The 25,195-nt window shown below is 53.5% G+C and overlaps 1 protein-coding gene across 7 annotated transcripts in view; it reads right to left on the bottom strand.

The window, feature by feature from the left end:
- The window catches only part of RCOR2 (REST corepressor 2), a 30,458-nt gene extending 5,523 nt beyond the window's left edge, over positions 1-24,935 (bottom strand). Inside the window, exons 1-7 of one of the 7 annotated variants that reach the window (XM_045024779.1) lie at positions 24,305-24,935; positions 23,339-23,424; positions 5,380-7,049; positions 3,054-5,111; positions 2,523-2,579; positions 1,694-1,774; positions 181-233 (exon numbers count right to left, since the gene is read on the bottom strand). In XM_045024779.1, the coding sequence (XP_044880714.1) occupies positions 181-233; positions 1,694-1,774; positions 2,523-2,574 (186 nt within the window). In that variant the 5' untranslated portion in view covers positions 2,575-2,579; positions 3,054-5,111; positions 5,380-7,049; positions 23,339-23,424; positions 24,305-24,935. Of the gene's footprint in view, positions 1-180; positions 234-1,693; positions 1,775-2,402; positions 2,449-2,522; positions 2,580-3,053; positions 7,050-23,338; positions 23,425-24,304 lie in introns of those variants that run through there. The other 6 variants (XM_045024776.1, XM_045024777.1, XM_045024775.1 and 3 more) reach the window with 6 other exon arrangements.
- Between the last annotated feature and the right edge of the window lie 260 nt (positions 24,936-25,195).

Raw genomic sequence — 25,195 nt, 5'->3', positions numbered from 1 at the left:
AGCATCCCGGGGGGGGGGGTGTTGGAGGGGCCAGGTCAGGCATCCCGGGGCATGGTGAGGTAAGGTGGGGTAGTATCCCTGGGACCTGTGGGACATGAGAATCAAAAGGGCCAAACTCTGTGGGATCTATCCCCACACGGCTGCCCCATGCAGTGTGCGGGGTGTGGGGAATGCCCCTACCTGCTCAATGTTGTAGCCGTGCTTGTCCTTGGCCATTGCGATGTATTTGTCCACTGGTGAGGGGAGAGAAGAGACAAGACAAGTAATCAGGACAACTCCTTCCTGCAGGACCCTCCCCTGCCCGCCAACTCCCACCACCCAAGGTATCACATCCACTGTGCAGATCGGCCTGAGACAGCACATCACATGCATGGCAGGGGGTGTCTGATGCCAGGTGTGTGTTAGGTGGGGGTTGGTGTGATACTGATTGTGTATGTGCTGGGAGGGGAAACGTCTAACACTGGGTTTGTGTGTGGGAGGGGTCTGATACCGGGTCATGTGTGCACGGCTGTGCCTGACATGGGGGGAGGAGGTGTGCATGTGGGGACATGCCTCATGAGGGGGTGTGCATGCACAGAGGGTGTGTCTGATGCACAGGCATGCACATGTGGCGGGGTGTCTGATACACAGGGGTGTACATGCAGGGGGCATGTCTGATGTGGGGTTATGCATGCGGGGTGGACCTGTGATGCACGAGGGGTGGGGTGTGCATGCAAGGGGGGTGTCTGATGCTGTGGGGCTGGATGTTTGTCTCTCTGTGTTGGGGTGTGAGACCCATCCAGCCTCCATGCTCCATCTCACCCAAGGGCTGTGTGGGAGTGACAGGCCAGACATTCTGTCTAAGCCCACAATCCCTGTGCACCCCTGCAGGGCAAGAAGTTGATCCCCAGCCTGGAACCTCCCCACTTCATTTCTCTGATCCCAACCCTGCCCTGCCCTGCAGGATGGGGAAGCAGTGTCCTGGGCAGTGAATATCTCTAGAAGGAGGGAGGCAAGCTGTGGCCATCTCCCCCAGGTCCTAAACCCCACTGCACCAGAGCAAGAGCTGAAAGGTTAGAAATGACTCATCTAGAGCATCTGTGGGGGTAAGCAGAGGGGAGGAGCAGCATGTGGGGGCCAGAGGAGGAGTAAGGGGGCAGTATGCTGGGCAGGGCAGAGGGGACTGCTAGGCCAACGAAAGGGGGAGAGAGATTTGTTGGCTATAGGAAGGGGGGCAGCACACTGGGCTTGGGGGGAGGGGTTTGCTGGCAGTTGTGCACTGGGCTAGGGAAGGCATGCTGGGCTTGGGGGGCAAAGGGGATTGCTGGGTCGGGGAGGGCGCAGCACTCTGGGCTGTGGAGGTTGCTGGGTGGGCCCGGTGGGGACAGAGGTGGGGGAGGGGAGGAGGTAGCATGCTGGGCTGGCAAACAAGGGGGCTGTGGGAGATGCGAGAGATGGGCAGTGCACTGGGCCGGGGAAAGAGGCAGTGAGTTAGGCTTGGGCAGGGAGGAAGAGAGGGCCATGTGTTGAGCTGGATTGGGGCATTGATTGGCAAGTGGGGGGAGGCGGGGCTTCCTGGGCTAGAGGAGGTGGGGAGGGGTTGCTGGCCCCGTGCCTTGCCCAGACAAGGAAGCGGGAGGGGGAACAGCCCCAGCCAGCAGGTGCCTTGGCTGTGGGGCCCATGTGCTAATGATAGGGGCTAGGGGCTGCTCACATTTGGCATCTGACACGCAGTGGTTGGGCGACCAGACCAGCATCCCCTTCAGCTCCTTGTTGCTGTAGCGAGCGGGGCTTTCTGCATCAGACAGACAGGAGACAAAGGGTCAGCACAGAGCTCCCCCCACCAGACACTCCTGGGCCCCACCCATCACACAGCCCCCAAGCCCCTGCTCTGCTCTGGGACTCACTCCACAAAATGAAGAGGGCAGCAGGGACCAAGACCCCACAGCTCTGCCAGTGCCCTTCAATCCTGACCCGCAGCCCCCTGCTATGCCAGCCCTGGGCTCTGCCCACCGCACAGCTCTGATGATAACCCCAACCCACAGCCCTGGTGAGAGAAAAGCAACTATACTGAGCCCCCCAGCAGCCCAGCTGGCAGCGGAGGCAGCTGTGGCCCTATGCCAGGAAAAGCTTCTTGCTGTGCCAATGCACAAGTTGGGGGAGGAGAGACTATGGGCACAATCAGGCCCAGAGTATGTTGCTCTGCTCCTGGTAATGGGGGAGGTGGGGCATTGGCAGGGGCCATGCAAGGAGGAAGCGAGTATACACTTTTCCCCTCTGCTCCTCCGCCCTTTTGAACCTTAACAAAGCCCAGCACCCCCATTCAATCCCACCCAGGCACTGTCTTGGGTGAGGGGGCTCCCGAAGCATGTGAGGGGAGAAGGCTGCCTGCAGACAGACCAACCCCCCCATCAAGCCCTCACTGAGCAAGGCTGGGGGGGTACAGCCATTGGTCCTCGGAGACTGGAGTAAGGATTTCTAAGGAGCGATGCCCCCTGCTGTCTCTGCCCCTCCCAAGAATCCAAACGCATCAGTACCCTTACCTGGCTTGCACTCAGGGATCACAGCTTGGTAATCAGCCCCCACCCGAATCATGCTGTCTACAAGGGAAGGAGAGGGGCAGGTGTGAGGGAGCAGCTGCAGTTGAAGGAGAGAACCCAGGAGTTAGGCCCCCAACCCCTAGCTGCCCTCCCCTAAGGGAGGGAAGTCTTGGACCTTCCTGTGAGCTCCAAGCTTGCACAGAACAGGGCTGAGATGTGACACGGGTTGGTTGGGAGGCCCCACAAGGTGCTGCAGGAAGCGATGGCTCAGTAGGGGGTGCTCTCCCCTGCAGTCAGTGCTGACCCCAGTGCAGCATTAGGGGGCGCTGTACTGCAGGGAGCTGGGCAGGGGGCTCAGTAGGGGGTGCGCTCCCCTGCAGTCAATGCTGACCCCAATGCCCCAGTTAAGCACCAGGGGGCGCTGTGCTGCAGGAAGTGAGATGGGGCTCAGTAGGGGGCTCTCCCCTCCCAGTCAGTGCTGGCCCTAATGCAGTATTAATTCCTAGCTCTGGTAATACCATTCTTCTTAAATACCTTGTCAAATAAGTACAGCTTCTCCTTCACTTCCCAAACTACAGTGTAGGTTTGTTTAGCTGTTAATCAGCCCAGACAGCCCTCCCCAGAGGTGGCTGCATCCCAGCACCAGGCCAGGGATCTCTGTATACAAAACAGCCCTCCCTCCCCCCCAGGCAGCTGCAAATCAGAGTTGAACATGCAATCTAGCTCTAGACGCACTGGTTCACGGGTGGTGGGGGGCTACATTATCCCGTTCCCCTCTCTACTTCCCACCCCACCCCTGGCTCCCTTTCCCAGGAAGCCTGTCTTGTCACAGCTGCAGCCTGATCTGGAAGCATTTAGCCAGCGCCTGCCAAGGAGCTGCCCTGCTTTCACTTTCCGGCACGGGGCCCAAGAAACACACGCGAGGGAGGGGGAGATGGGGAGAGGACGGGGTGGGGGGGGGAGGTCTGCTCCTAGGCGGATCCCACACCCACAGGGAAGATAGAGTGGGAAGGTCTCCCAGCTGTTGATGGGTACCACCCAGGTAGCTGCCCCCTTCCTGCACACAATATAACCCCCACCCTCCAGGATGCACACACACACCCCGGCAGGGGGTGGTGGCTGGCTGCGGCGCAGCTGTGACATGGGCTCTCGCTGGGGAGGAGAGGGTGTCTTTGGCAAAATTTCCCAGTATCTAGAACAGCTGGGGGTGGTGGGACGCCACCCCCTGCACACTTGGGGGAAGAACACGAGAGGTCTCGGAGGTGAGGCCCCCCGTTTCCTTAGTGATGGGCTAACAGGGCTGGCAAGGGAGGGTGTCCAAACAGCAGACTAGCACTCCACTCTGTTGACCCCCCCACTCCATACTCCTGGGTTGCTTGTGCCTCCCCAGAGCCAGCAGCAAAGGGGCGTAACTGTCCCCCCCGACACACATTCCCCAAACGGATTCCACATGGCCGGTGGGAGGAATCGGCCGCTCTAATCTCCTTGGATCCCCCCAGCACATCCCTTGCTGGCGCTGGTGAGAGGCGGGGGGAGGGGGGCTAACAAAGCCGGCTGACGCTGGGAGGCTGCAGGCACACACGAGGGCGCCAGGGGACAATGGGGTCGAAGCTGTTAGCAAAAGCAACCTTCCAGTGATGCCCCGGCTCTTTGTTCAGCCGAGAGCGCCCCTTTGCTCACCCTGGGGCTAAGTTTGGGAAGGGGTTAGCCCCCAACACCCTAGTGTTGTTCTGTCCTCCCACCCCCCGCCAGCTCCCAGGGATCGGGCCCCAGCAGGGATTGCAGGAGAAATAATATTCCAGCATTGTTGTATTCTACACTGTATTCTAGTCCCGGGCCGCCCCGGCTAACCCCAGGAGCCATGGGGGTCACCACGTCTCCCCGTTGGACGCCAGGTGAGGAGGGGATCCCGAGACACCGTAGAAAGTGGGGTTAATTCAAGTCACTAGGGAGATAGCAGCTTCCCTCCCCGCGCACCTCCTGGTTCTGGAGGAACCGGGCCACTCGCTGTCACTTCCCCAGACCCGGGAAGTTGTCGCCAGCTCCCTATCCCTGACCCTTAGGGCCTCGCACTCCAACAGAGTTTTTCTCCTCCACGGGGAGGTGCGGTCTGCAAGTGTGGCGTGACCCTCCCGTCCACACGCGTGGCGTATCACGACACCCCCCCCCGACCGCACACATGGCGTGAGCCCCCCTAAGTCCACACTCGTGGCGTGTCACGAGCCCCCCAGTCCACATGCGTGTCGCAAGTGAATCATTCTCGGCTCCCGTTCCGGGACACGCACGCATGATCCGTGTGTGGAGTGGACCCTGGCTGGCTCCCTGCCGCTTGCACAATAGCTGTGCCCCCAGTCTGGCACTTACCGTGCGAATGCTCTTCTTCGCTGCTCTCATCCTCCGAGGTCTGATGATTGCCATTGGTGGCCGATTTCGCCCGGCTCCTCGACAGGATCCCGGAGGCCGGGCCGGATTTTTCCATCACGGAAGGCATTGCCCCCCCAGCTCCCTCTGCTTTGCGGCCCCCTCCACCACAGGAATCCCCCCCTTTAGTCCTGCTTCAGGGTGGAGGACGCGCCCGCTGGTCGGTGGCGACTTGAAACAATCAAAACAGCGAGGGGGCGAAACTTACAATTAAAGAAAAGTCCATGGGGGGCGGATCCCAGGATGGAGGGATCCCCAAAATTCCCTGCAAAGGGGGAGGATTTCAGGGTTTCTTTTCCCAGACTGAAATCTTTCCTCCCATTCAAAAGTTTCCCAAACTCCCCTGAAATGAGGGGGGGACTTTCCAACAAACCCCTTTGCTCCCAACACCTGAGATTCCAGATGCTTCACACACCCCACCCCGCAAAAAATAACCTACCAAATGCAAAAAACGGGGGTGGGAGTTGGGTTAAAAATGAGGGGTTTCCCCCCAACTCTCCCCTGGGGACGATCTGACCCCCGTTTCCTTCTATGGCTTCTTTCTTCCTCCAAAGATGTAGCAACTTGTGCACAAAAATAAAAGTGACCTCCAGGAGTAGGGGGTGGAAATGGGGGGGGTCCAGGGTCTGGGGATGCTGCAAGAAGAGGGGGGTTGACTCAGTGTGTGCGGTGGAGGGGGGGGACCCTGGTGGGAAAGTTGCGTGGGCAGGAGGCTTTACAGGAGCTCCGGTGCCTGCCTCCGTCTCTCCTCACACACACACACACAATGAGAGTCAGACTGGAGCTTCCTCGGTCGGCTCCTGCTGCTTACTGCTGCTGGGGAAAAGTAGTTCCAGCTCCCCTGGCCTCAGCACCTCCCAGCTGAACCCCTCCGCCTGGATGCACATCTGGCCAGAGGGGGGCAGGCAGGGGCAAGAGGCAGGCGGAAGGAGGGGGGAAAGAGTTGAGCCCAGATGTGTATGTAAGGAGGGGGATGTACTGAATGAGAGGAGCTGCTGGGTGGGTCTTTATGTTGTCTTTTAAAATGCCCCTGTCCCTGAAGAAGGGATGAAAGGGAGAGAATGAGAGAAATGGAGAACTGTTCAGAGACAGAGCCACCCAGGGGTGCTGGAATATTTTTTATAGTGGGGGTGCTAAGAGCCATTGAACCAAACTGTAAACCCTGTATAGAATGGAAACCACTTCAAGTCAAGGGGTGTGGCATCCCCAGCATCCCTAATTCCAGCACCTATGGAGACACTCCCCACCCCCAGCAGGAGGCTAGGGGGCTTAGCTTTTGCAATGGATATATTTCTCCCCAGCCAGTATACACCCTCCCCTTTCTGCCTATTGCACTGTATGCCTTCTTGGACCAGATGTGCTTAGCGTACATGGATGAATATAGATAGATGGATAGATGAATAGATATGCATACATAGATTTAAATATGTATATAGAGAGCTAGATTAGATAAAGGAGTATGTATGGGGAGAGACAGATAGAGATGGATAAATGGAGAGGTATATAGGGTGATGGATATTTATGGATAGATGGATCAATAGATAGAGGTGTTTGTATAGGGATGGATGGTAGGTAGGTAGATAGAGGGGTGTGTATAGTGACGGATGGATAGATAGATATAGATCTATAACATCTATTCTCTCAGCCTATCACTTCTAGGAGAATCCCTTGTAATATATTTAGTATTAATGTTGTTTTCTTATACGTTTATGTAAAGTAAATGAATGCTTCCTTCAATTTGTTTCCTTTTAGCTTTCTAGCCCTCCTGTCACCGGCTAGCCACCCCAGGAAAATATACCCTAGCAGCTGTTCAATGGCACTTTAAATAACACAATTGTAAGTAACACTGCATTCAGAAAAATCTTAAAACATAAGCCTTTAAAAATGGGTAGGGAGAAGAGAAGTGGGCATCCTCAAGTAAAACTCAAATCTATCTAAGTAGTATAGGCAGAGCCCATACTTACCCAACAGTTCCCATTATCAGACCCTGTTTCCAGTTGCTTATAACTTTGCCAAACTTTAACCATTCAGCCTGAAATTTTCCATGGCGGGTGTCTGCCTCAGGAAGAGCTTTTTTGGCAAATCTCAGCTAAAACAGTTCAGCCATTCCTGAGAATGAGATTAGGGAAAAATACATTGTTTGGCCCATGCTAACAATATTAAGAATTAACTCACGCCCTGTTCACACCCCCAACCTCGGGAAGGGATCAAAGAGGTTACTAATCCAATGGAGATTTTAAGGCACGTCTTTGCTAATAGCTGGATTTGCCAGCTGGTTTTAAACCCTCCCCCACTTTTGCATAAAGTTCTGAGGTGCAGAAAAGCAGACCAGATCCCTCTCCAGTAGGAGGGAAAGTAGCAGGGGGTGAGAGAAGAAGATGTTTAACCCTAGACTCTGTGATCTTCCAGTAGGTTGGGTGCTGAGCTACTCTCTAGCATTGGCTGTTTGTACCTTCACAGTGCTGGTATTGCTGGGGGTTGGGTATGTATGGGGGGAGGCCCTCTGGGAGCTGACTGGAGATTTGCTTGTTTCCCAGCTGATTAGCTGGATTGGAATGCAGGAGTCAGGTATTTATTTGGGTTACTATGATGTAAATTGGTTACTCCAGATTTACACCACGTAGCAGAACCTCAGCTCAGGAATAGGACTGTGGTGAATACATGCAACCAGTGCACAAAAACCACCAAGACTCACGTGCGCACACATAAGCAGCAAACACAATCAACACGTACACAAACATAGTTCACACAATCAACTCATGTATCACACACAACTAGCACACACAAACACAATACAGTGGTCCCACTTAATCTTGTGCAAAGCAAGTGCTCAGCACTGCCATTCTGTGCTGCTGGTGTTTCAAATCCACTGTGCCCTGAGCATGCATGCCTCTGTGGGCTGCATCTGAGAACCAGGCTATGGGATGTTTAGGTCCAACCAGCTTGTGTTGTATTGGTGGGTCTGTTCAAGGGCTAACGATGTTGGATGTGACTGAGGAAGGAAGAGGGGGGTTGATTTCTGCAGACCACCAGCAAACAGCCTGGCACAAGCGGCACAGAACAGGGTGGGGGTAGGAACAGGAATATACACAATGCCCAGGGATTTGGCAGACTGCATAGCTTCCACTGTAGCAGCCATCTCCAGGCCCTGGCCGGGTTGGGTGAGCAATAGGGGATCCCAGTCCCTGGTTCCCCCTGATGCTGTAGGGACCCTGGCCTGCCCAGCTAGTATTGTGTTTAGAGACAACAGCAACAGTGGAGCGAACACTATCTATCCATCTATCCATCCATTCATCCCCATATATACCCCTCTAAACTATCCATCTAGCTAGCTAGCTAACTAGTACAGGCAGAGCTGGTAGAGAAGTTTACTCAATGCTTCCCATTATAAGACCCTGTTTCTAGTTGCTTATAGCTTTGGCAACCCCCTGCCTCCGGCCACCACCCCATGCACAAATGTCTGCCTGCCGCTGCATCCCCATGCACACACCTTTATTCCTCCATCTCCATGCATCCCCCATACACGTCCTTTATCCATCCATCCCCCAGCCCCATTCATCTATTCCTCCCTCTTGCCCCATAGACACCCCTACATCTCAAATGCCCCCATCCGGGCAGTATTCTAGTCACTGCCCCAGTACCGCAAACTCCCCCCATTAAATGCCCCCACAACCCCTGGCAACCTCCACACTGTTGTCAGCTGGAAGATGTAGCCCAGGCTCCATCCCCCAGTGTAAGGGAAGCTCTCTGCTGACCTTTTTTTTCTTTCTCTTTTTCCTTCTCCTCTCCCCACCCCCTCCCCCTGCAGCCCAACAAAGCAGCGCCATTGTCTGAGCAGACACCTGCTCGCTTGGCCCTCCCTCTCCACCACCGAGACAGGCCTGGAGAAACGGCTGGGCTGCGGGAGGGAGTCTGTAAACACACCACTGGTGGGTGGCAGGAGGGGGGCGGGGCAAGACAAAATGGGAGCAGTAGGCTGTGGGGAAGCTGGTACAGGGATGGTGGGGAACTCCAGGGGAGTATGGGTATGGGGGAGCTCTCCCCCCCCCCAGCTGGTGCTACTGGCAATGTGCAGGAGTGGTGGGGAACCCCAGTGCTAATGTAGGCAGAAAAGCAGCAGCAAACAGGAGTGAAAGGCCAACCTGTCCTCTTTCCATGCCTGGTATATCGGCTGACTCCCTGCTGGATGTGTGCTCCTCCCCCCCCCCCACACACACTTTGAATGATGCTACAGGAGTGGGGGTAGGAGGCTAAATGTCTCAGCAGAGACATCAGGTTGGCATTGGGCCCAATTCTTCTCTTGCCAGAAGGCCAGAATCAGGGCCCCTTTCCTCTCCCCATCTGGTAGCACAGGGCTCAGACCCCGTCTCCCCTGGGGGATGTTCCAAAGATGGAGGGAGCTATTTTCAGATGCTCAATGTCAGGGCAGGAAGTAGATGGCAGCAGCTGGGAGCTCTGGCCGCCCACTCTTTTTGCAGAGGAGAAATGGGGGGGGTGCCAAAATGCTGTTGGGGAGTCTGAGTGTGAGATGCAGGCCCACATTTTGTTCTCATGGCAGCAGTGGGATGGGCTGAGTCATTCCCCCAACACCAGCCCCTGAGTTAATGCCCCCTGGGCTTTTTGGGAAGCTCAAGCACTATACTGCCCCTCCCAGAGGGCCATCCATGGGGCTCCCCTCCCAGGACCTCCCCTACACTGGAAACTGGTTCCCTTGCTCCCAACCCACTTAACACACAGCACCTGTCACAGGGAGTCAGCAGGAGCACAAGGGGGATGGGCAGGGTCACCAGGGTTGGGGGTGGATTCCCTCTGCAGGGTCGCTGAGCCAGCTGGCCCTTGACAGAGGGACTGTGTGTGTGGGTGGGAGAGAGACGCTGTGTATATGAAACTGTGTATGAGAGAGAGCGAGACTGTGACAGAGATTTTGTGTATGATTGTGTGTGTGAGAGAGGCTGCCTGTATAACTGCCTGTGTATGTGACTCTGCGTGTGACACTGTGTGCATGTGTCTCACACACTCACACTGCATGTGTCTCTGTCTCGCACGTGCACTCACGCCCTGTGTCTATTCGATGGGAATTTTCCTCTCTCCTTTCCAAACCCCAAACTATAATCAGGCTCCTAAATTTAGCAGCCACCAATGAGGGCAGCCTGGCCCCCCCGCCCGCCTGCCGAGCATGAGGCCACTGGGGCCTGCCTGCCACCGTCAGCAGGAGTGCTTGCTTCATCCACCCGCCCTCCAGCTGCAGCTGTGGGATGAGGCACCCATAGGCTGGGGAGAATGGAGTTCCTGCTGCAAAGTCCCTGCTCCTCCCAGCATGCAGGGCCATTTGCAGTTGGAGATTCAGATTGATTGCATGTGTGTGTGTGTGTGTGCATGTTTGTGTATGCATGTGCATGTACATGGATGTTTGTATTTGTGCATTAATGTGCATTATGTTACATGCATGCCTGTGTATGTTGTGTTTGCATGCATGTATGCATGCTTTTGTGTATGTGTGTGCATGCGTCTGTGCAACACACAGCTCAAGCTCTGAATTCCCAGGTCTGGGTGTTTCATCATGAAGAGGCTGATCATCAAAGCCAAAGGGCGGGGGATGATGCAGGGCCAGCAAGAGGAGAGCTCTATCCAGCTCCAGCCACTCTCCATCCTGCTGCAGATGAAAGGATGCCAGGCCCCCCTCTTGGGAGCGGCTGGGGCAGTGCTGCAACCAGCCTGGAGCAGCAGGGAGGGGGGCCTGACTGGGGTCATGCGTATACGCACACAGAGGCTCCACACATTGCCTCTACCGCACTCTTCCCAGCAGACACATAATAGCCTGCCCCCCCCATGCAGCCACTATATACACACAGCATCACACACTGCCAGCCTCCAACACACAAACATACGGCACCACATGCTGCCACCCCCAACACACACACAGCATCACATGCTGCTGCCTTCCAACACACACACACATTATCACACGCTGTTGCCTTCCAACACACACAGCATCACACACTGCTGCCTTCCAACACACACACAGAGCATCACACACTGCCACTATCCAACATACACACAGCATCACACACTGCCATCCCAACACACACACACAGCATCACACACTGCTGCCTTCCAACACACACACAGCACCACACACTGCCACCATCCGATACACACACAGCATCACACTGCCACCACCCAACACAAACACACAGCATCACACACTGCTGCCTTCCAACACACACACAGCACCACATACTGCCATCGCCCAACACACACACACACAGCATCACACACTGCCACCCCCACATATGCAGCATCGCACACTGCAACCCTCCAACATACACAGACACACACTGCCACCCCTCCAAACACACAGCACCACACACTGCCACCTTCCAAAACACACACACAGCACCACACACTGCCACCCCAAACACACACACGCAGCACCACACACTGCCACCCCAAACACACACACGCAGCACCACACATTGCCACCTCCAACATACACAAACGCTCACTGCCACCCTCAAAACACACACACACAAAGCACCACAAACTGCCACCTTCCAACACAAACACACAGCACCACACACTGCCATCCCCAAACACACGCAGCATTACACACTGCCACCTCCCAACACACACGCGCACCACCACAAACTGCCACCATCCAACACACACACACACAGACGGAGCACCACACACTGCCACCTCCCATCACACACACAAACACACACACACATCACACACTGCCACCCCAAACACATACACGACGCAGCACACACTGCCACCCCAACACACACACACAGTACCACACATTGCCACCCCAAATACACACACATAGCACCACACACTGCCACCTCCCAACACACACATGCGGCACCACACACTGCCACCTCCTAATACACACACACGCAGCACCACACACTGTCATCCCAGACATACACATGCAGCACCACACATTGCTACCCCCAAACACACACACACACACACACACACCACACTACACACTTCCACCCCCAAACACACCCACCCACCGCACTACACACTTCCACCCCCAAACACACACACTGAGACACAACACATGCTGCCTGGCCCCCACCCCCAACAGATACACATACTGCATGCCCTGCAAGCCCCACACACAGACACCATACACTCACTCAGCACCACACATTGCCTCCTCTACCACTCCCAAAGACACACAGCCACACACACAGATACCACATGCTGCCTCTCCCCCAAACCTATCAGACATGCCCGCTCCACAGCTATACACACACAATGGCATCATGTATTTTCTGTCCCCCACCCCTCCAACACGCAACCATACTGCTACTCCACATACACACACAATCACATCACACGGCTGCTGTCTCCCACCCCCATCACACACTCCTCTCCTTTCCACAGATGCACTGCCACTTTACACATATGCTTCTTGCAATCACGCATACACTCAGGCTTCAGAATACAGTCAAACACTCCCACAACCTTCCGCAGGCTCACATGTACCTCCCCCACATCCATACACATCCGCCCCAGCCTCAACAGGTAAAAACACCCACACCCAACCACACACTCACCTACCTCCCCAATGCTCCCTCTCCAATACACACTCGCACCCCAACACACAGCCCACTCGCACACCCCCAACACACATATCTTCCCCCCACTTTAAGGCTATTGTTTGACAACTTTATCCAATCCACTATTTGGTATTTCCAGTGTTATCCCCCCAGCCTTGCTCACTCCTTCCTCCTGCAGCCTTCCACAAACCTGTGTACCCCAAGCTCTCAGCTTCTGCTGACAAGCAAACTGTGACCTCAGCACCCACCCCACCCCCAGTCAGAAATGTGTTGGTGGGGGGGAAGGGAGGAGATTACATCTGTGCTGTGCAGTGCCAGTGAGGCCTGCACAGACAATGGTTGCACCAGGAGGCTGGCTCCCAGAAGCATCTGCTTGAGGGGGAGTTGGGATTTTAGAGGAGAGATTTGGACAGTAGTTTGTGGGGATGGACTGGATGGGATTTTAGGGGGCTCTATGGCATTGAGGTCTGAATGGGATTTATAGGGGGCTCTGGTTGTATTTTAGGGGGAAGCATGATGGGATTTATGGGAGACTCTATGGGAGGGGTCTCCAACGCAGTGCCCGCAGGTGCCATGGCACCCGCCGGGGCGTCTTAAGTGCGCCCGCGTACTGGCCGGCGGATGAGCATCCGCCGAAATGCCGCTGACAAGCTGCATCATCCAGAGGCGTCGCCACCGAAATGCCGCCGATTTTCGGTGGTATTTCGGCAGCGACGCCTCTGGATGACACTACTTGTCGGCGGCATTTTGGCGGCGATGCCTATTGACGTTGCCGCTTGTCGGTGGAATTTTGGCGGATGCTTGTCCGTTGCCATGGTCCTCCGTGGCTCGTCGTCTGGCAAGCGCCAGACGAAAAAGGTTGGGGACCACTGCTCTATGGGATTTGGGGGGGCTGGATGGGATCTTTTGGGAGGTGAATGGGAGGCTCTCTATAGGATATTGGGGATGGAAGGGATTTATGGGGAACCATGGATGGGATTTTGGGGTGTGTGGGAGATTTATGTGGTCTCTGGATGGGGTCTGGGGGGGCTGGATGGGATTGATGGGGACCTTGTGTGGAATTGTATTCTCACCACTACTAATAAAGGGGAAGGAGCCTGTGCAACAAATGCCCTGAGCTGCTCCATTCTTCAGTGCACATGGCCTGGCAAATCCAAGTTTACTTTCTGCAGTAAATCTCCCCTCAACCCCATACATCTTAATACTGCCCCCCCTCCACGGTGGAGGGCGGGGGTAAGATCAGGAGAGACAGACTCCCTCTTTTGTGCAGCCACACAAAGAACAAGGACTAGAAGCAGATGCCATCTGCTCCCTGCAACCTGATGGTCTTAAAGAGACACCGACCCTTTTCCCCCTTTCCCCTCCTGCCTCATCCTACTCTGAGCTGCCGCAGAGATGGAGGGAGAGTGCTAGGCCTACCATTGTTCTGATCCGAGCATAGGGGAGGGGAAAGAAGGGGTCTCTCGCTACACCCCAGATCTGCTTGAATGAGGCATTGGTATGATGGGGAAGGAGCTAACTGGAACAAACATGCACACACCCTCATGCTGGGTACCACTAGGCTGAGGCCTAGGGATAGAAGCTTAGATGGGCATTCTGCCCACACAACAAATAATGGGCACACACAGTGCTGTGCATGTGCACATCACCCAGCCACAGGGGATCCTGTGGTCACACGTCGCCACACCCGGGTAATGAGAGCCCGGAGCCCCATGTCCCACCGCTCCAGGGATTACACCTTCAGCAGTGGCAGCTGATGCTGTCACTCTGTGCCAAGTCATGATGCTGACCGCTCTACCAGACTGGGAGGGGAACAAGCCAGGCTTCCCCCTCAGCAACCCTCTCTTCCCCCTGATTAAGGCTGGCAGGGCAGATGCAGGGTTTATGAGCAGTGCCATGTAAAAGGGATGGAAATTAATTCCCAACGCTAGGCCCCCAAATCCAGACACACAGGGGGCTGCTATGGGAAGGCAAGTCAGATGGGGGGATTTGGGGACAGAGGGGGCACTGTGCTTCCTGGGTCTGGGCAATGGGGTATGAGGGGCTAGATGGTGGAAATCTCAGCACAGAGGGGGAAACAGGCTTCCCAGGCCTGGGGCACATGCAATATTGGTGAGCCGAGCAATATGGATGATAAAATGGGGGGTTCCTAGTGCAGGGGTGGCAGTGTGTTCCCTGGGGTTGGTGCAGATGCACCAATGAGGGGCAGAACAGTGGGGGGGGTGTTAAGATGGGGATGATTTTAAGGCAGGGAGCCAGTGTGCTGCAGCATTGGGGACAGAGAAATAGGGGGTAAGATGGGGAGCTCTTTGGGTGTGGGGCTGTGAGCTTCCTGGGACTGGTGCAGATGCAGCACTCGGGGGAGAGGGCAGAGCAATGGTTTTGTATGTGTGTGTTGAGGGTGTATTGTTCTGTCTGCGATTAGCTGCTCCCCCCTCACATCTCAGGCTCCTGCTTTTAACTGGGGCAGAGGCATTTTCATCTGGGCTCTAGGGTCTCCCCACTCCAGAAGAAGGATACAGGAACTTGCCGTCTCCAGCAGGCCAGGAAAGGAGCCAACGTGGCAAAGCGCACCCCCCCTCCCACCACCCTCGTCCTTTCCCCAGAGACAGGATACATGAGCTGGCTGTGTGCAGAGCTGAGGAAAGGCAATCTAGCCCTGCATGGCCCCCCTGCTCCCGCCCCCACCTCCACCCGCAAGAGGATGGATGCAATTCCTGGGTAGCAAACTCAGACCCTCTCAAAAGCCAGGCTGGATGGAGGAGATGGGAGAGGCTGCTGGGGTATGCGAGGTGTGTGATGCAGGGATGGGAGTTTGGGGAGGATGTTGGTCAGAGTATCTCCCACTTTTAACCCCTGCAGGTAAACGGTACTGTGTTTGCAAGCAGAAAAAGAGGAGGGAGCTTGTGGGCAGAGTCAAGGCCACAGATTATGCTTTATGATTCAGCACAATCTTTCCTGCTCAGGAGGGACCCAGAACTGGAACAGTGGATGGTGGCGGATTTTCAGTCACGACTGAGGGGCATCTGCAGAGCTCAGTATGCGCATAAGAACCCCAGGGCTGGGATAGCAAGGGGCTGTGGAGTGGGGTTGAGGAGTCATCTCTCACCCTGTGCCCTGGAAGCTCTGCCATCCTTTTAGCCACTGCAATCCTCCCTTGGGCCTTGCTCTCCTCGGCCTAGGGTTTGCGTTGATACTTTGAGAACCAGAGCCCTGTGGCTTGCTGCCTGATAAACAACCAGTCTCACTAGGCTCCCATGAGCATTTCTCAGAGTTAGGGTAAAGTGAATTAATTCACATAGAAAGAAAGAACATGGGTCTGGAAAGTCTGATGTGTGCTACTATGGTCAAGCTGCTTCTCTGTGCCTCAGTTTCCCTCTCTTAAGAAATAGGGACAGTGCTATGGAGGAGGTGGTTTGATGAGACCTTCTCAGAGCAGCCTGTGGGCAGCCTGCAAGGCCCACTGTTGGCCCTCCATGTTTAGTGATTCCATTTCCCCTCAGCTCAGCCACTATGAAATGGCTCTTTTCAGCTGGGAGCATTTCCTCTAAAGGTGACACTGGGTCTGGTAGCACAACCTGAGACTAGGATCATATGACCCAGCCAAGCCAGGCATTCTTCCCACAATGCAATGGAGCAAAGGCCTCATTATGCGCTCCCTACCAGTCCTCTCCCGACCCACTTCCATGCATTCACCGCTTCTGCTCCCAAGTAGGATGGCTCCGAGTCCTCCCCCTTGCCACTTCCACTGCCCTTGATGAAGGGACTCTGCAATGCTGGCGCCCTCTGGTGTCTGCTTGAGCCCAGATCAACAATTGATTTATCGCAATTATTATTATTAATTATTTGTTTTGCAGTAGTGCAGAACAAAAGGATGGTGCCTGCTCCAATATAAGTAAATTTGAGTTCATTAGACAATTATTCTCGTCTCACCTCAAACCTGTTGCCAAAAAGAGGTAATGAAAATTCAGTATCCCAAGCACAAAATCTACTTGCCTGAAGGCAATTACAAAAATGGTCTCCCCACTGCTACCCCACCCCCAAAAGTCTCCATCCTGGGGAAATGGATGAAGAGAGTGTTGCAGCCTGCAGTAAATGGCAGCTGACAAGCAGAGTTATTGATTTTTTTTTTTTGAGATTCTAATAGGATCATTTTGAACCTCGCTCTACATTTAGATAGCAAGGTGAGTAATATAATCTAGCCTGTTTGGAATTATGAATGGTGAAACTGAAGCACAGAGAGGCAAAAGGACCTGCCTGAGTTCGCCAGCCATTTGGGATCAGACACAGAGTTCCTAATTCCCAGTCCCATGTCTCCTTTTTAGTCATTTGCAGCTACGCTGCACCTTTCACTCCACCGTGCTGCAGAACCTCTACACACACAACACTCCTGTGAGGCCACTGCCTCTTGGGTGGAGCACGGTAATGAGTTCAGGGGGCACTGATGCAAATGCCAAGTGCCAGGGGATTTTAAGTCTTTGGATGCACAGGGATTAGTACAACTGGGGACACTAGGAACTGTGAAGCTGATGCTTAGGCGCTGAAGCCATTGCCAGGAGTAAGAACAGCAACTGAGAGGCCTTCCAAATCCTGCGTGGTGGTGTCAGCCCATCAGCAGCTGGGCCCACTCCCCAGTTCATCTCCTGCCCTCCTCTACAACCTCCCTGATTTATCCATCACCCTCCTTTACAACCCCTCCCTGTCTTCCCTCCTCTCCCACCCGCTTTCCTGGTCCCCTCTTTTCCCCCTGTGCCTTCTCCTTCCACCCACCTCCCTCTTCCCTTATATCCTCCCCTCCCATCCCCGCCTGCCCTCCCAGTGGTGCTGGAACAGTTTTTAGAGTGGAGGTGTGCCCTCCTTACACCTGTCTGCACCCCTCACCACCCCCTAGAGCTGGGGCTGGAAGGGGGGCCTTCGGGAGGGGGGGCCTTGGATGGGGCAAGGGGGCCGAGGCTGGGGCTACAGCTGGGGGTGGAGCCCTGGGCCAGGGGTGGGTGAGGAGCCCTAGGCCAGGGCCAGGAGCTGAGCCCCAGCTGCGGAGCTGGCAGCCTGGACCCTGGGTGCGGGGCCAGGAGCAGCGTTCCAGGTGCAGGGCTGGCAGCCAGGACATCATGTGTGGGTCCGGCAGCTGGAACCCCGCATGTGGACCTGGCAGCAGAGTCCCCAGGTACAGGGCCAGCAGTGGAGCCCCTGGGCACAGACGCAGCAGCCAGGACCCAGGGCTGGCAGCCGAGACTAGCAGTGGAGTCCCTGGGTGCAGGACCGGCAGCTGGCCGGCAGTTGGGACCCCAAGCAAAACATGGGGGTGCTGCAGCACCCCCTGCATCCCTTGTTCCCGCACCTATGTGCCCTCCTCTCTTCTGCTTCCCCTTACCTCCTAGTATCCTTCCCTTTACCTCTCCTCACACAACACATTCCCCTTACCCTTCAGCATACACCTTCCACTTTCAGCCCCTTTTTCTGCTTGTCTGTAGGCAGGGACATAAGGAGGCAAAGTAGAAGGGGAGAAGTGGCATAGGAATGAGGCTTGGTAAAATATGGAGGGAGCATGGGGGCATATGGACGGGGGGCAGGGGGCATAAGGGAGCACATACAAAGGGGGCGTGAGCAGTGATGAGCTGCCAAAATCTTAACAACCGGTTCCCTATAAAAAGTTCTGATTTAAGGGGGTGGGGGGTGAGCAGGGCAGGGGCAGGGGCTGGGGGGAGATATACCCGTGGGGCCGGGGGCCCCTGCAGGGCCTAGGCCAATTGCCCCACTAGCCCCCTCCCTTCCCCTCTGGCCAGCCCTGGAGCTTGCAGCAGCCCCCACCCCCACCTTGCTGGGCCATTCAAAAAGTGGCAGCAGGACGACTCCAGAGCTCAGCTGAGCTGCCCAGCTGGTGCCGGCGGCTGGCCACACTGCAGTTGGGGAGAAGCGGGGGAAGGGCCGGGGGAGCCTCAGCCTCCCCAGCTGGGAATCCTGGGAGCAACAGGATGGTCTGGCCTGGGGACTAGAGTTCTTTGCCCACCCTCTGGCCCTTTAACAACCGGTTCCCCACGGAGGTCTAATTTTAGCAACCGGTTCTTGAGAACCTGTGGGAACCTGCTCCAGCTCACCACTGGGTGTGAGGGATGCATTTTGGAAGTGAGGGCATGATGTGCAGAGAGGGAGTGTGGTGAGGGGCATGGGGATGTTAGGTTTGCAGGAGGGGACTTCAGGTGATCAGAAAGGGACATGGGGCTTTGGGTAAGGGGCAAAGAAAGGAGGCATGGGTTGCTGGGAGCATAAGGAGGGGAAATGGGAGCATTGGCTGGGGGCATCAGGTTGGGAGGAGGAGATCCAGGGAAGGGGCATGAGGGTTCATAGACTCATAGTTTAACCCAGAAGGGAACATTAGTCTGACTTCCTGTACATAACAGGACATTAAATCTCACCAAGTTACCCCTGTACTGAGCCCAAGAACTTCTTGTTGACTAAAGCATCTTCCAGAAAGTCTGTATTTGGAGACATCAAACGATGGAGAATCCCCCACTGCCCTCTGGAGTTTTCCCCCCTCACCCATCCCCACTGTGAAACATTGGTGCCTTATTTCTAATTGGAATGTGTCTAACTTTAACTTCCAGACATTGATTCTTGCTCTGCTTTTCTTCGCTAGGCTAAAGAGCCCTTTAATACCTGGGATATTCTCTCCCTGAAGGTGCTTAGTTATACACTGTTTTCAAGTCACCTCTCAATCTTCTTTTTGAGAAACTAAATAGATTGAGCTCCATGTGTCTCCCCTATACGACATTTTTTCCAGCCTTAAAATAATTTTTGTGGTTCTTTTCAGCACCCTCTCCAATTTTTCAACATCCTTTTTGTTGTGTATTTGGTTGTCATGGGTTTTGTTACTATGGCAACTGAGTTAGACTATTAAGGGATAGCTCAGCCGGTTTCAACCGGCTGAGTGAGCTCTCTGTTTCTGTAAATAAAATGGAGGTTTTGGTTAGCTGTCTGCTCTCTGGCCTCAAGTGATTGCTTCCTACACCGGCTGCCCCTAGGACAATACACTGCCGACGAGGATGGGATCCTGGTGCTGCTCCAGTAACAGAAGGAAGTAGAAGTCAAGGTAAAGACCAAACAAAGAAAAAAAGCTGCTTGTTTGCACTGACTGTGAAAGTGAAACTAAAAATCATGGCTACTCTGACCAGGCCCCTGGAGCCTTTTGATGAGAATACAGAGCAGTGGCATGTGTATACTGAGCGTTTTGAGCTTTTTGGTATTGCAAATGACATTACAGAAGCGAAGAAGGTGGCAATATTCTTAACTGTTGTAGGGGCTAAAACCTACTCTCTGCTACGCAGCTTACTACACCCTGTTAAGCCTGAGACTAAATCTTACAGTGACATTGTGGAAATCCTGGGGTCTCATTTCTCCCCAAAACCACTGGTAATTGTTGAAAGATATAGGTTCCACAAAAGAGACCAAAAGGAAGATGAAACAGTTGTACAATTTGTAGCCATTTTAAAAAAGCTAGCAGAACACTGTGAATTTAAAGAGATGTTAAATGATGCCCTGCGTGACAGGTTAGTGTGTGGCCTCTGCAGTGAAGCTATACGGAAGCGCCTACTGACAGAGGCTCAGCTTACATTACAGAAGGCTGTTGATATTGCTGTCTCCATGGAACTGGCTACAAGGGAGGCACAATACATCGGAGCATCCCCTAGGGTGCAAAAAGTGTCACAAGAACTGACCCACAAAACAGTGCAGAGTCAAGAATGTTACCGCTGTGGTAAGCTGGGTCACCAGGCATCAGAATGCTGGTGTAAGGACCTGGTGTGTCGACACTGTGGCAAAAAGGGACACATTGAGTATGCCTGTAAACAAAAGAAAAAGAGGCCTGTGGTCTGGCCGACAAAAAGAGGAACCTTGCATACCCTAGAGCAGACCCAGGATGATCAAGGTGACACCTCCTCACAAGAGGAAGTGCCACTGCACGTTTTGTCTTTGGCAGCGGGCTCACATGAATACTGGGTAACCCCCTTATTGGAGGGGAAACCTATACGCATGGAACTAGACACCGGTGCAGCTGTCTCGCTGGTTCCTGAGACTGTGTATAAGGAAAAGCTAAAGCATCTTCCGCTTAAGGCAACAAAAACTGTTCTGAAGACGTATACAGGTGAAGCTGTGCCCATGTTGGGCACTATTGATGTTAAGGTGGAGCTCAATGGACAGGCGGCTAAATTGCCACTGTTTGTGGTGAGAGGTGACTACCCAGCCTTAATGGGTAGGTCTTGGCTTGGGAAGATTCAGCTGAACTGGGCAGAAGTGCACCGGATGACTAAAGAAGAAACCAGTCTAACCCCTATACTAAGGAAACATGCTGCTGTTTTTGGAGATGATTTGGGAAGTATGAAGGGAATCACTGTGACATTGAACATTAAACCTGGCAGTCCACCAAAAATCTGAAAGCCCGAACTGTGCCATATGCCATCAGGCCAAAAGTTGAAGCAGACCTGGAGCGCCTGGTCACCAATGGAGTCCTAATACCAGTTACCCATAGCTCATGGGCCACTCCTATCGTTCCAATAGTGAAGAAAGATGGCTCTCTCCGGATTTGCGGTGATTTTAAAGTCACTGTCAACCTAGTGTTGTGTGCAGAGCAATACCCGCTTCCCCGCATCGATGACCTCTTCGCAGGCCTGGCTGGGGGACAAAAGTTCAGTAAGATTGATCTGAGTCAAGCATATTTACAGATGCACGTCGATGAAAAGTCCCAAGAGCTGTTGACTATTGTGACTCATAAGGGGCTTTATCGATACTGTCGCCTACCCTTCGGAATCACATCGGCTCCCGCCCTGTTCCAGAGGGCTATGGACCAGATCTTGTGTGGCTTGTCAGGAGTTCAGTGCTATCTGGATGATATCCTGGTCACTGGAAGAAATGAAGAGGATCACTTAAAGAATTTAGAGGCTACCCTACAAAGACTGGAAGAGTATGGCCTACGAGTTCGCAAAGACAAGTGTGAATTTTTCAAGCCCTCTGTTGAATATTTGGGACACATCATCGATTCTGCAGGTCTTCATAAGGCCCCTGCAAAAGTTAAAGCTATTGTGGAGGCTCCCCCACCTCAAAATGTAAGCCAGCTATGCTCATTTCTAGGACTACTGAACTATTATGAAAAGTTCATCTCACAGTTAGCCACACTGCTAAAACCACTTCATGAGCTCCTTGGGCAGAACAAGGCCTGGAAGTGGACTGAAGCCTGTGATGTTGCATTTAACAAAGCTAAGGATGCATTGTTAAATTCTGAAGTTCTAACACACTTTGATCCATCCTTACCCCTGCAATTGGTCTGCGATGCTTCCCCTTATGGAGTGGGAGCGGTCGTGTCACACATTATGCCTTCGGGAGAAGAAAGACCTATTGCTTTTGCTTCACGCACTCTAAGCAAAGCAGAAACTAACTACGCCCAAATCGAACGTGAGGCATTAGGAATTGTTTTTGGAATTAGGAAGTTTCATCAGTACCTGTTTGGGCGAAAGTTTACTCTTCTTACAGACCATCGACCTCTGACATAAATTTTTGGACCCTACACAGGCATTCCCCCATTAGCTGCTAGTCGTATGCAACGTTGGGCATTGATACTTTCTGCACACACATATGAAATCAAATATCGGAAATCCACTCTGCACGGCAATGCAGATGGCCTCTCAAGGTTGCCTTTACCGGTCAAACATCAAGATAGTGCCCAAAAGGAAATCTACTTTGAACAGGTAGAGAATACACCCATCACTGCTACTCAGATAAAGAAGGCAACCCGCGTTGACCCAGTATTATCCCAAGTTATGGACCTGGTGATGCATGGAAAATCTCGACAAACCTCTCCGGTCTCACCCGACCTTGTTCCCTACATGTCCAGGCGGACGGAGTTATCGGTCCAATCTGGTTGTTTGTTGTGGGGGAGGCGTATCATTATTCCACCACCCCTGAGATCACAGATGTTAGAACAGCTACATTCCGGTCACTGTGGAATAGTGCGCATGAAGGAAATTGCACGAAGCTATTTTTGGTGGCCTAGATTGGACAGTGCTATTGAAGAGAAGGCAAAAGCTTGTATGTCATGTCAGAGTGTAAGAAATGCACTCCAGTGGGCACCCCTACACCCATGGGACTGGCCTGAAAACCCGTGGCAACGTATTCACGTTGACTTTGCTGGCCCCCTTGAAGGAAGCATGTTCTTGGTGGCAGTAGATGCCCATTCTAATGGCCAGAAGTCTCTATAATGCAGTCCACTACTGCAGAGAGTACTATCCAAAAACTACGAGGACTCTTTAGTCATTTTGGTCTGCCAGAACAACTTGTGAGCGACAACGGACCGCAGTTCGTCTCTCAGGAGTTTCAAAATTTTATGAAGGCAAATGGGATACACCACATCACGTCAGCACCATATCATCCGTCCACCAACGGATTAGCTGAAAGATTTGTGCAGACAATGAAAAACGCTTTGAAATCAGCAAAGGGACAACACTCCATTCAAAAGCGTCTGGATACCTTCTTACTTTCCTATAGAAACACACCTCATGCTACGACCCAGGCTTCCCCAGCCTTTCTAATGATGGGACGACAGCTGCGCACTTGCTTTGATCTGCTGAAACCTTCTGAACCCAGACAAACTGTGCAACATCAGCAGCAATATCAAGTAATCAGACGGGCACCCAGAGCAAAAGACCGAACCTTTAGCCCAGGGCAGCCAGTTTTGGCTCGGAATTATACTTCCAGAGCTAAATGGGTCCCGGCCACAGTCATCACTCAAACAGGACCTGTTTCCTATACAGTCCGGACTGCAGAGAATCTTACCTGGCGGCGACATGTAGATCAGCTGTTGCCAGGTCATGCCAGTCTTCAGGACCCATCTGCAGTTGAGGGGTCTGACTTCACCCCTCCTGGTGAGACACCGAATCATGAGTCACCTGTTCCTGACTATTCTCCTCCATTACTGCCAGCAGCTGAGATACCCCTTTGCCCAGCACGAGCTGATACCACCTCCTCACCTATTCGTGCTGCGGACCCTGAGCCCCTAGTACTTTCGGGTGCAACAACACCAGAAGTTCGCCGTAATCCACCTAGAGACAGAAGGCCTCCTCATCAGCTGGATCTTTAGTTAGGGCGAACCCACGGTTATGGGGCAAAATAATCCCCAGGGTTTAGCCGGGAATGGAGGCAGTCTACCCTCCTTCTCTAGTTTAGTGTATGTTTTATTTAGGGGATGTTCTTATTAGGGGGGGAGGAATATGTTGTGTATTTGGTTGTCATGGGTTTTGTTACTATGGCAACTGAGTTAGACTATTAAGGGATAGCTCAGCCGGTTTCAACCGGCTGAGTGAGCTCTCTGTTTCTGTAAATAAAATGGAGGTTTTGGTTAGCTGTCTGCTCTCTGGCCTCAAGTGATTGCTTCCTACACCGGCTGCCCCTAGGACATAACACTTTTACAAATTTGACCCCCCCCAAACTAGATGTAGTATTGCAGTCTCACCAATGCCATATACAGAGGTAAAACCATCTCCCTGCTCCTACTCACTGCTCCCGTTTTAGACATCCAAGGATTGCGTCATATTGGCCCATTTTTTTTTACACCCTAGCATCACACTGAGAGTTCATGTTGAGTTGTTTGTCCACTATGACCCCTAAATCCTTTTCAAAGTTACTGTTTTCCATTATACCGTCCCTTACTCTGTAGGGATGGCCTGCATTACTTTTTCCTAGATGTATAACTTTGCATTTGGCGGTATTGAAACACATTTTGTTGGAAGGGGCCCAGCTTACCAAGCAATCCAAATTGCTGTGTAGGACAGTCCTCTTCATTCTACTCGTCATACTACTCCAACAATCTTTGTGTCATTTGCAAAGGTTATCAGTAGTGGTTTCATATTTACTTGTTCCAGGTCATTGATGGAAATGTTGAATAGCATTGGACATAGCAGGAGTGTGTGGGGGTGTAGGGAAAGGGTGTTAAGATGGGGTCGGGGCATTGCTTTGGGGTGAGGTGTCACAGGAAGGAGTCAAAGGGGCATTGTGTTAGGGTCTTGGGGGCATTGGGTCTGGGGCCAAAGGAAGTGTTGGGTTGGAGTCAAGGGCCCAGGGAAAGGGAGCAGCAGGTGTTGGGCTGGGGTAAAGAGGGCATTGGGTCTCAGTTACAAGGGCTGTTGGGTTGAGATACAAGGAGGTGGCATCAGCATCAGGAGTGTGAGGATGGATTTGGATCAAAGTGCGTGGGGAGATCTGGATCGGGGGGCATTAGGCAGGGATGTAGGAACACTGGCGGGCCAGGAGACACGGGGGCACTGGGCAGGGGCACAGAGAGGGGAACGGAGGTGTCCTATCAGGGCACAGGGGGCAGGGCCGGCTTTAGACCTATTCCACCAATTCCCCCGAATTGGGCCCCGCGCCTAAGAGGGCCCCGTGCCCAGTGAGAATCCCTTCCCTGGCTAGAGGCGCCTTTTTAATTTTTACTCACCTGGCGGCACTCCGAGTGTCCAGCGAAACTTCGGCGGTGGGTCCTTCGCTCACTCCGGGTCTTCGGTGGCACTTCGGCGGTGGGTCCTTCAGTGCCGCTGAAGACCCGGAGCAAGTGAAGGACCCGTCGCTGAAGTGCCGCCAAAGACTCAGAGCACTGCCCAGTGAGTACAAGCCCCACATGTTTTTTTACATTTTTTT

This window comes from Mauremys mutica, chromosome 7 (genome assembly GCF_020497125.1).
Source record: "Mauremys mutica isolate MM-2020 ecotype Southern chromosome 7, ASM2049712v1, whole genome shotgun sequence".
NCBI classification, from domain to species: Eukaryota; Metazoa; Chordata; order Testudines; family Geoemydidae; genus Mauremys; species Mauremys mutica.
Note: the sequence above shows the minus strand (reverse complement) of the source record. Positions and strands in the feature narration are given on the sequence as shown.